Genomic DNA, 12,112 nt, shown 5'->3' with positions numbered 1-12,112 from the left:
CTCTCTCTCTCTCTCTCTCTCTCTCTCTCTCTCTCTCTCTCTCTCGCTTGTTTTAATCAGAAACCATTCCTCAGTCTATGTTTCTGTGAATTTGATGTATTTGAAGAAACACTTTATGCCAAATCAGGTGAAGGGCTTGACTGATACCTCTTTTTCTCTATCTCTAACTCTGTGCCACATATTTGTTAAAGACAGTGAGTGTTTGTTGGGTCAAGTTTCCCACACTCTGGAAAGAGAGAGGGGAGAGAGAGAGAGAGAGAGAGAGAGAATCCCAGGCTGAACTGGAACTCACTGTGCAGCCTCCAGGCTGGCCTTAAACTCTTGGCAGTCCTCCTGTTTCAGCTTCTGAGTGCTGGGGTTACAGGCACGAGCCACCATACCTGGCCATCTACTATTCCTTCATGATTAGATTACATTTCACCGTTCTAGAAGGACTATCACTGAGGTAATGTTTTTCTTTACATTTTACATCAAGAGACATGATGAATCTTTGGCCCATTACTGAAAATGTTAACAGTGATTATTTGATCTTTCTCCTAAAACTCCAGCAGGAGAATCACTGTGCGTTCTAAGCTAGCATGGGCTACAAAGTGAGCTCTAGGCCAGCCTGGGCTACAGAGAGACCCTGCTTCAAAAACCAAGCCACGTGTGGTGGTTCATGCCTTTAATCCCAGCATTTGGGGGGCAGAAGCAGGCAGATCTCTGTGAGATACACCAGCCTGGTCTACATAGTGAGTTCCAGGCCAGATGGGGCTACAGGGAGACCCTGTCTCAACAACCCTCCCCCCACAAACAACAACAAGAACAAGAACAACAACAACAACAACAAAAACCCCAAAACAAACCAAACTAAACCAACCAAATTCAGCAACCCATGGAGTTTTCCTGGTTGTTCTGACAAAGACCTCCTTGTCAGATCCGCGGCAGATGGAGCTCTTTCTGGACAATAACTTTAAAGACTGCAATGTAGTTCTTCATATTACCCTTTGCCAGGGCCAACTCCCATCACCCTTCAGGTCCCAGTTCAGCAGTCACTTCCTTGGAGATATCCTCTGTTAGGTAGCCCCCTTCCTGAAGTTGGAAGTTCTGCTGTCAGGGACCATGTTTCACTAGGTGTTTGTCCCAGGATCCTGTACAACGTCTATCACAAAGCAGTCAGTCAGTAAATACAGCCTAAAAGAATCACAGTCAAGTAATATGCAGTGATTTCTCATTCACCCAACAAGTTAGTCCCAAATGTTAAGGCCCATGTGAGTCTCATTATTGCTGTGCTGGCTGCACCAGGAACCTGTGCCTAACCATTTCCAGGGTCCAGCCCCTAGGTCTGCACCTTTCCTTTAGACTTATTTCATCTTAATAGTCTGAAGGTTAAAAAGAGGGGAGGGAGAGGTGGGAAGATGGCTCAGTCAGTAAAGTACTTGCTATGCAAGCATGAGAAGCCAAGTTCAATCCCCAGGACTCATGTGAAAAAAGAAAAAAAGCCAAGTATGGTAGCAGTGTGAGGAGGGGGAAACGGGTGGATCCTGGGGGCTCGATGGCCAGCCAGCCTCACTCTATCAATGAGTTACAGGCCAGTGACAGGCTCTGTCTCAAAAAACAAAAACATGTGGCAGCGTCCTGAAGAATGGCTGTCAACCCAAAAGAGACCTCTGACTTCCACATGCAAGTGTACATACGTGTATTCTACACATGCGTGTGCACACGTGCGCACGTGCACACACACACACACACACACTCGAGAGGAGGGAGGAGGTAATTTCAGAGCTCATTTAATCTAATTGCTTTATTAATAGTTTAGGGAACTGGACTCAGGAGAACTTGAGGAGGGGCTTGCCCAAGGTCACCGGAGCATTAAAGCTAAGTCAGGACATCACATCTAATGCAAGAGTTCAAAGTAGTCATCAAGCCCAGATCTGGGCCTCTGTGGGAGTCACTAGGCAGAACCTCTTCCCACCCCACCAAGGTTAATCTCTCCATGCATGTCCCATGGGCAGCCAGGCTGGGGCAGTGCGGTCCACATCCTGGCTGTTGGGAGGACTCTGGCTGGACAGGAGGACATCTCCTTCTGGTCCTCTCCAAACTTTATTTTGTAGCCAGTGTGAATTGTCTCACTGTCCACCTTCATAACAATCTTGTAACTCTCATTATCTTTATCTTGCAGATGATAAAACTGAAACCCTATACAGATAGAAAGTACAGACAGGGAATTTAAGCTCAAGTACTCTGGTCTTGAGCCCATGCTCTTAGCCCTCTCCCACTCAGTACTTCCTCCTTTTCTGTAAAGTGAGGACATGGGCCTGAGTGTCATTTAAGAAAGATTATTACAGCCAGGCATGGTGGCACATGCCTTTAATTCCAGCACTCGGGAGGCAGAGGCAGGTGGATCTCTGTGAGTTCAAGGCCAGCCTGGTCTACATGGTGAGTTCCAGGACAGCTACAGGGAGACCCTGTCTCAAAAAGACCAAAAAAACAAAAACAAAAACAAAAACAGAAAGGTTATTACTAATTATACAGCAGGAGTTAAGTACTGTTATGTTTTGAAGTCCAAGCTGAGTGTGAATCTTGTCATTTTCTAAAAACATAGCTTTCACGGATCATTCAGCTTGTTTGGGCTCATTTTCTAATTTCTAAAACAGTGATAATATGTCACAGCACTGTAAGGATGAAACAAGAGAATCGTTTCTATTTAGCAATATTCTTGGCACATTGATTTGTTGGGATTTTTTAGTGTGTATGATGAGTGTTTTGCCTGCAAGCATATGAATGTACCCCAGAAAAGGGCATCAGATTCCCTGCACCTGGAGTTGCAGACATTTGTCAGGCATCATGTAAGTGCCGGGAATTGAACCCAGGTCCTCTGCAAGAGAAGCCAGTTCTCTTAACTACTGAACCATTTCTCTAGCCCCAGTTTGTTGTTATTTTGTGTGTGTGTGTGTGTGTGTGTGTGTGTGCACGTGCACGCACGTTCGCATGTCTGCATATGTGCTGGTACAAATGTATGTGCAGGTGCATACATATATGTGTGCGTGTTGTGTGCACACGTAGGCCCAAGGTTGACCTCTGGTATCTTCTTCAATCACTCTTCACTTTATATAGTGAGGCAGGATACCTTACTGAACCCAGAGCTCACCATTTCAGCTAGGCCAGCAAGCCAGCTTGCTCCACAGAGTCCCTGTCTTTGCCACCTACGTGCCGGGATTACAGGTTGGCTGGTGGGGTCTAGGGATCTGCACTCTGGTCCCATGTTTGCACAAACACTTTATCCACTAAATGGCTCACATTGGCAGTTTCTGTTCCTTATTATTATTCATTGTTCTTATTAAGGGTTATTCTAAGTGACAGATACCATACCAGATCTGTGCGGAAAATAAAGAAGAATCTAACCTTGCCCTCCTGGAGGTTTTCTTTTAGATTCTGTTTGTGGAGAAAAAGAGGCCAGAAATGCCGAGAGCTTCTTAGGTCCTGTCGTGGTTTTCAAAGACTCAGGCAGGTCCTCTCATTCCACAAGATATAGGCCTAAAAGTTCTAAGCCTTGGTGCTAGGGGATGGTCTGTTGTTTTCTGGCTTTCTGTTCAGCTCTCAGAGTTCACCATACCAGCCATGCCTGTTCTTCCCTGGAAGCCTTTGGGCCCGGGACAGTGTCCCTAGCTATAAGTGACTCAGCCCGGGGCTGAGTTCAGCAGAGATCAGGAAGCCCTGTGTGCACAGCAAGTAGCATTGTTTGCTGCTGTCCTCCTTGGGAACTCTTACTCAATTCTAGGTTCTGAAAAGGGAAAGAATATTGTCTTAATAATGAATGCAACAAGAGGCTGAGTAGAAGAGGAGGAAGATGGTGTGGACTGGGGTCTGAGTCACCTCTGAACCGCCACAAAGTCATATTTTTAGACTTCATTGCCTTCAAAAGTCTAGGGATGTTTAGAATCACTGCCTTCTTGGAATGTGAAACTACAAATGGAGTTTTCCAGGGCTCTTCCCCACCTCTACACCCCTAGAACCCCCATTTTCTCCTTAGAAGACTCGAGATCAACATTGTCAAATAAAATGGAAGAAGATTGGCTGTTTGGATTTCAAATAAACAAAAAATGATGTTTTGGTGGCGCACGCCTTTCATCCCAGCACTTGGGAGGCAGAGGCAGATGGATCTTTGTGAGCTCGAGGCTAGCCTGGTCGACATAGTGAGTTCCAGCACAGCTAGGGCTACAGAGGGACCCTGTCTCAAAAAGACCAAAAAAGAAAAATTTCAAATTTAGCTTGGCATTCTGTATTTTTATTTATTAAATTTGGAAAACCTACTTGCCATTCAATATTTGTGTCTTAATCCTCAGCCCTCTCTTCTAGAGAAAAACTCCCTGAAGTGTCTTTCCTTATCTGTCTTATTTATTATTCGTCCCTGGCACCTAATACAGTACCTAGGGAGGAATGGATAGTCATTGCAGTGAACTTAGTCAGTGGATGAGTAAATGACAACCTTTCTTCAGGACTCCTGTGGCCAACCAATCCCAGTTCTGAAACTGGGGACAGGTAGACCTGAGAAGACCAGCAGACCTGAGGGGACCAGCAGACCTGAGGGGACCTTCAGACCTGAGGGGACCAGCAGACCTGAGGGGACCTTCAGACCTGAGAAGACCAGCAGACCTGAGGGGACCAGCAGACCTGAGGGGAAACTGAGGCAGCATATTGCATAGCCCTTGAAACCAATCACAGTACAAGCTCTCCTCTCTTTGAGACTCCAGGTTATCACCCAACCTGAAGGGAGAAAGATTTATTCTGTTTCACCATTCAAGGATATAGTCTATCATGGGGGTGGGGGTGGGGGGACATCTGTCAAGACAGCAGGAGTTTGAAGCAGCTGGTCATGTCACGTCCACAGTCAAGACACAGAGAATGATAAATGCATGCATGCTGCTCAGCACTCTTTCTCGACTTATTTCAGGATCTAGCCATCGAATAGTGCCACCCACAGTGGGCAGCTCTTCCTGCCTCAGTTAGCAATTAAGACAACCCACCACCAGGCATTCCCAGGGGTCCATCTCCCAGGTGATTCTAGAGTCTATCAGGCAGACAATTACCACCACACTGCCCTTGACATATCAGTGCCTGACACAGAGCCATGGTTCAATAAATACAAATGAATGAAGGAGTCAACCGATGCATCACTGAATAAGCCAATAATCAACTAAGAAATGAGTAGAACAGCTGTGCTCCTTGCCAGCAAGGGCCTTGTCCATAAATGAGAAAGAGGACAGTTCTAGGTGGAAGGGCTGATGTGAGCTATTGAGACAGTATATGTAAGTTGTCTGGCTCTGAGCCTAGCATATCCTCATTATTCAGTAAGTAATAGACCATACCATAGGGTCCAACAGAGCTCAGTACTATGAATACTTGTATGAGGAACTGGGAATAGGGAATGAGAAATAGGATTGCATTCACTTTAAATCTAAAACTCTTCAGCCAGGCATGGCAGTGGACACGCCTGTACTCTCAGTCCTTGGGATGCTGAAACAGGAAGATTGTGAGTATGAGGCCACACTGGGCTGCACAGTAAGTTACAGGCTAGTCTCAGCCACACAGAGAGGCTCTGTTGTACAATAAATAAGTAAAAATACTAAACTCTTTACCACAGCCTTCTTGGTTCACCCCTCCCACTTTGCACTGTCCATTCTCCCTCCCCCTCCACGCTTCAGCTGTCCCTAGCTTTCTGTTCTTCACACCTACCAAGCTCATTCCCACCTCCTGACCTTTGCATTCTCTGTGCCCCTCCATGGAAGGTACTTCTCCTGCCTGGCTCTTTTGATGCTTCAGCTCTGAGTCCAGTGCTGTGTCCCTAGAGAAGTCTTCCTGACCCCCATGTGAACTCAAGCAGCCTCAGCCTGCCATCCTTCCCAGCACTGTCAAGGTACTGGCTGGTTTGCTTCCATCAAAGCAAGTATCTTAGGCTTTGGGAGAATGTTGAGTAGTTTCCTTGCTCTTTTTGCTGTTTAACTATATGTTTTACCAGGGTAAAAGTCTCTTACTTTCTGCCTTAGCCCCAGGGTTAAACATCACTGCCTCACACATAGAAAGTATTCTGTGAATGCCAACTGAATGAATGAGGAATGAATGAAGAACTCTAGGCCTTCTTTAGCCCCTGGTGCCCAGGCTTTAAAATAAATGGGTTGGAGCTGGGGAGATGGCTTAATGGGTTAGACCACTTGCTGTGCAAGCATGAGGACCTGAGTACTAATTCGCAGCACCCACATTAAAAAAAAAAAGTCAAGTATGGCCACAAGTGCTTGTAGCCCCAGCACTGGGGAGCAGACCAGCCTAGTCAAACTGACAAACTTCAGGTTCCGTGGGAAACTCTGTCTCAAGGGAATAAGGCAGATGTCCTGCTTTGGCTTCCACATAAGCACACAGGTCAGTACATACACACATACATGTGCACACTTTTGCATATGACACACACACACCATATATATACACACACAAAGAAAACCGTAGAATAAATTATTTGAGTGGAATATCCACCATCTTCTTCTGCCTCTGATCCTCTGAAGTTCTATGGCATGGTTGGAGCATTTCTTATGTTAAAAATACAGGGATGACAATGATTATGTAGATTCAAGTCATTTGGTAGCTGGAGTGCTTATGAAGGAGTTCCTAGGCTGAGAACTCAGTGGGTGTGGTGGTTAATAGTGGTGGTCGATTTGACAGGATCTAGAATCACCTACAAGACAGACCTCTGGGCTTATCTGTGAGGGAATATTTAGATTGGATTAATTGAGGCGACTTTACCAGATGGAGGTAAATATTGTGAAACTGAAATGAATCTAAGCATGCCACATCCTGACTCATGCTCAGACATCCAGTGTCCTCAGAGAATGACATAGAAAACTCTCCTTGGCTGATGCTGCCTTCAAGCTTTTCTTAATCCTCAAATGCATGACTGGTTTATCTTAATTCCTTTACCCTTCATCTTCTTTTAATCTCCTCTGACCCTAATATTGTCACCTATCTGTTTAATCCCACTCTACCTAGAAGAAACTCCAAAATGCAGAGTATCACACTCAGAATTTCTGAATCACGGGAAGAATCTCCAGATTTAGTTCCAGAAAGGTTCAATGAATTGACTCTGTGAAGTGTCCACCCTTCTCAGAACAGCATACACTGTACATATTTGGTCTGGCTCATGTCCTGGAGGACGTGGCAGGCAGGAAATTTACCATGCTCATGGAAGCAGAAAGGTGGATTCTTTAGAGTGTAGAGTGACAATCCAGCTTCTGTCTCTTTCTGATCACTCGGAGTACACTGCAGCCTCTAAGGGCCTCCCAGGCTGCTTCTAGGGTTGGGAGTGAGGGTGTGTACTCCTCTGTACTCCACAGCTTTTAACCAAAACCTTATGTCCTATATTACTGTATTAGTTTCTTTTGCATCACTGTGACCAAATACCTGATAGAAACAATTGAAGAGGTCAGTGAAATGGTTCAGTGGGTAAAGACACTTGCCATTGATACCTGGCAACCTGAGTTCAGTCCCTGGAACCTGTGAAAAGGTAGAGGGAGAGAAATGACTCCACAAAGTTGTCCTCTGATCACCACACAAGCACTGAGTCATGTGTGCTCCGATGATGATGATGATGATGATGGTGATGGTGGTGGTGGTGGTGATGATGATGATAAAAGTAATTTTAATGAAAGGAAGAGGATTTGTTTTGACTTGTGGTTTGTGGGCTGTCAGTCTATCATGGAGAGAAGGTGTAAAGGAACAGAGCAGTTCCTATCATGGTAAAGTCAGCAAGCAAATAAAGGAAATGTCCATGCTGAGCTGGCTTTCTCCTGGCCCCTTTTTACTTTAGCTGGTCCCCCAGCCTATAGGATGGTACTGCCTACATTCAAGGCAGATGTTCTCCCTTTAGTTAATCCTCTCTGAAAACATCCTCACAGACATATCTCAGAGGTGTTTTGTAATCTCCTGTGTGCTACTCAATCTAATCAATGTGTTAATAAAAATTAACCATCAAAATTACTATTAGTGATTTATCAGCAAATGGCTTGAATCCTAGCCTGGCACATAGTGGGCTTTCCACTGAGATTTCTAGATACAGGGTGGCTGCTTAAATGATTGTACGTGCTATAACCAGATTGTTAGAATATGTGAAAATATATGCCTGTAATCCCAGCACTTTTGGCAGACTGAGGCAGGAGGATTGAGAGTTTGAGGTTGGCCTGGGCTATATAGTGAGACTTTGAAAAGGCTGAAAATAACAAATCCTTTTGTTCAATGAGCTGGACCCCAGTCTAACTTTATTGAGGCTTCTGTGAGAGGAGCAGAGCTGAAGACAGAGCTAAACACACACAAGTGACATTTACTTTGAATTGCAGATCCCCTTTCTGTGAGATGGGCTAATAGTCCCTCTCTCATAGGCTACTGGGAGGGTGAAGACTAAGTACCAGGTGCAAGGCCTGCTGGCTGCCATCATGGTCATGCTCACTGAGGTCTTCCCTATCTCCCTCACAGCTCTGATGCAGGTTTCCACTGCCACGAGCCCAGCAAAGCCTTCCTGAAGCTTCCATCTCCAGTCCCACTCTCCCAGCCTCCCATGGTACCCACCTTCTTGCACCCACCCTTTGTGTGCAGCCCTTGGTGGGCTGCCTCTCAGGCCTTCTTCTGGTGGATTTTGGAGGTGTCCATGGCCACCTCTGGTTGTCCTGCTCTTACTGAAGGAAAAGAGATGGAGATACTTCCATCCCCTTGTCAACAGGATCTCTGAGTTGCTCCATTGTCCTTGCTGTTCATTTGATTTCTTGTACTTCTCTCTGCCTTTCTTCAGGATGAGCATTTCTGTAACTTTGTGGATGAACTCACAGAGTACCAAACCAAGAACATCCTGGCTTCCCCCATCATGAATGGGAAAGATGTGGTGGCCATAATCATGGCTGTGAATAAAATAGATGGACCCCACTTCACCAAGAGCGATGAAGAGGTAAGAGTGCTTGAGAACTGCTGAGGACACCATGCTAACCCGTTCTTCCAGCTCATGGAATCCCCTAACTTTGCTATTTGGCTTAGCCTCAGATTCCCTGTGTGTAAGACAGGGACAAGCCAAGCATGGAGGCTCCTGCCTATAATTCTAGTATTTGGAAGGTTGAGGCAGGGATCATCACAAAGTTTGAGATCAGTCTGGACTACCTAGTGACAGGTATATCAGGACAGTATAGATCAGACCCTGTGTCAGAAAAAAAAAAAAAGGACATAGAGTCTCAGAGGGAGGCCAAGTAGGATGATGGTCCAGAATTGGATTTTGGCATTTGGAATAGAGAGGCAATTGTTCTGGATCTCCGAATATCGTGCTGCTTGACTTGGACAAATTATTTAACTTCTTTGAACCTGTTTTTCCATTTGTAGCATGTGGGTACATCCACAGCATCCAGCTCACGGTGAATTTATAAATACCAGGTAACATACATAAGTGACTTAGGACAGGGACATCAAGTTCAGTAAGTTTAGTTATTAGCTATATTGAGTATTTGTATGAATGCACTCACACGCATTGTGACTTTATACTCACAGGGCAGCATGCAAAGAGCATGAACTCCATGGCCATTTGTGCAAACTGCCTCTATTGAAATTTTAACACTATCCATACTTTGCTGGTGGGAGAAGTAGTGGAGGAAGAATTTTTTCTTTTCATCTGATTCCCTGTGCTGTTTGATTTGTAGATTCTTCTGAAGTACCTCAACTTTGTGAATTTAATCATGAAAGTGTTCCACTTGAGTTACCTGTACAATTGTGAGACTCGGCGTGGCCAGGTAAACAGCTGGGCCTGGGGAGTGGACTGAGCATGTCCTTCTGTGAAGCGTTGATGCAGTCATGGCAGGCAGGGCAGGAGGTGATGAAGATGCTTGGGAACCACTGCACTGTGTAGGGTGAAAGTCCCCAGTGTTATGAGGTGGTGGATACTTGTAAATGTTTGTAAAGTTGTATCCCAGAATGATTATATGCCCACTGTTCTAGTCAGAAAGCTTGTGTTTGAATTCCTGCTTACTAAGGAGCTGTTGGAGCCTAAGCAAGTTGTTTAGTCTCTCTAATGATGGAGTTAAGTCAGATGAGCATGGTGGTGCATGCCTGTGATCCCAGCACTCAGATGGGCGAGGCAGAAGGATCGAGAGCTCAAGATCAGTCTCAGTAATATAACAAATTAATTCAAGGACAGGCTGGGCTACATGAGGCCTTGTCTCAAAAAAGTGGTGGGGGGATAAGTACATACCACTCTCAAAAGATTGTTATAGAAGTAAATAAGATGATATATGTGCTCAACTAAGGTTTTTTATTTATTTTATTTTTATAGTTTTTGCAGTGCTGAGAATTGAACTCAAGGCCTTTTGCATGTAAAGCAAGCCTTCTACCACTGACCTATATCCCCAGCCCTTGTTCTTAACATTTTTATTAACAACATATGACATAAAAGAAATAGGAAAGAGTTGGAGCCAGCATAAGCCAGATGGTTACTCCAAGCATCAAATTCTCAATCTATAAAATAAGGCTAATGAACCTATTTGTTTCTCTAGGCTATTGTAAGAGTTAAATGAAATAAACTAGAAACTTTGCAGAATAGTTATCATTCTCTGTCTAAGTGAGTTATGCTTTGTATTTCAATGGATTTGTATTTTTAAAATTTCTTTCAGTTACTGCTGTGGTCTGGGAGCAAAGTCTTTGAAGAGCTCACAGACATAGAGAGGCAATTCCACAAAGCCCTGTACACGGTCCGTGCCTTCCTCAACTGTGACAGATACTCTGTGGGCCTCTTAGACATGGCCAAACAGAAGGTGAGAAAACCTTAAGGACAGGCCTTTCCATGAAAAGACTAAATTGATAGTTACCAAGTGCAGTCTAGTCAAGCATTTGGTTAGCACAGGGCAGAGTCTGGGTGAATTCGAATGGTTTTGAAAAGTCTTATACAAGGGGCTGGTGGGGGATAGCTCAGTCAGTAAAGGGCCTGCCTTGCTAACATGAGGACGTGAGTTTGATCCCTCAAACGCTCATAAAAGGCTGCACCTGGTGGTGTTCACTTGAAATCTCAGTGCTGGGGTGGGATGTTGGAGACAGGTAGATAGACCCCTGGGGTTTGCTGGCCAGCCAGCCTAGTATACTTGACGAGTACCAGGCCAGTGAGAGATATTGTCTCAAAATAAAAAGGTGGATGATTCCTGAGGAACGACATCAGGTTGACCCCTGACCACCATGCACATGCACGCACGTTCCCGCAAATCCGCACACGTGCGCTTACACAAACTTGCAACCTCAACCCCCACCACCTCACCCCTCATCTCTCACACAAAGTTTTACACAGGTCATTACTAAAGAAAGGTATATAAGCCTTTAAAGAGAAAAGTAAATGTAGAGAGTAAGTAAGAACAGCCTGTGTATTCCCTAATCATCCGGGAAGAAGGTCAAGGAAAAAACAGACGGTGCCGAAGAGGAGTGACAAAGGCATTTCTAGCTGGAGCCGGCATGGTGGTGCGTGCTTGTAGTTCCAGCAGTCAAGAGGCAGAGGCAGTAGGCCAGCTTGGTCTACCATAGTTTCAGGCCAGTCAGGCACAATATGAAACCGTCTTAGGAAAAAAAAAAAAACCAAAAAAAAAAAAACCAAAATTTTTATGCATGCTGAAAGTCCACAGAAAGTTGCCAACTTCAGGAATTTTCAGAAACATACTGAAAGTTGGGCACAGCGCTTGCCCAGGGTTGGTCTAGCCAAGGGCATAGCTGCTGTAGAGAAAGATGCCCCACCTTGTCCTTCACAATGTCCAGCAGCAAGATTTATAGCTGAGACGCTGGTAAGGAGGCAGAGTCCAGTGCGGCCCTGGGCAGTGTTCTTTAGCTCCCAGCTCAAGTCTTCCATGTTTCTTTTCATGTTTCTGCCTTGTAAGGGTGATCATTTTCTGCCTTAGCAGGGAGTTTCAGAGTTATCTAAATTCATGGTTTCTTATTCCAAAGACCCAAGGGTACAGAATTCTCATCAGTGTCCTTTGTATGCCATGCTATACACAGCCCTCCAAATACTGGCAGTTCTGGGGTTGGAGAAGGCCTTAGAGTAGCCCAAAGCCCCAAACTTCGCAGTTCATCAGTCTTCAGA

The 12,112-nt window shown here is 45.1% G+C and overlaps 1 protein-coding gene across 1 annotated transcript in view; it reads left to right on the top strand.

Annotated features, from left to right (window-relative positions):
- Positions 1–12,112, top strand: part of Pde6a (phosphodiesterase 6A) — a 91,329-nt gene that overhangs the window by 6,828 nt on the left and 72,389 nt on the right. The window contains exons 3-5 of the mRNA XM_008837912.1: positions 8,810–8,962; positions 9,699–9,788; positions 10,665–10,805. Of these exons, the coding sequence (XP_008836134.1) occupies positions 8,810–8,962; positions 9,699–9,788; positions 10,665–10,805 (384 nt within the window). The remainder of the gene's footprint in view (positions 1–8,809; positions 8,963–9,698; positions 9,789–10,664; positions 10,806–12,112) is intronic.

This window comes from Nannospalax galili, unplaced genomic scaffold, assembly GCF_000622305.1.
Source record: "Nannospalax galili isolate Female #2095 unplaced genomic scaffold, S.galili_v1.0 scaffold19, whole genome shotgun sequence".
NCBI classification, from domain to species: domain Eukaryota; kingdom Metazoa; phylum Chordata; class Mammalia; order Rodentia; family Spalacidae; genus Nannospalax; species Nannospalax galili.
Note: the sequence above shows the minus strand (reverse complement) of the source record. Positions and strands in the feature narration are given on the sequence as shown.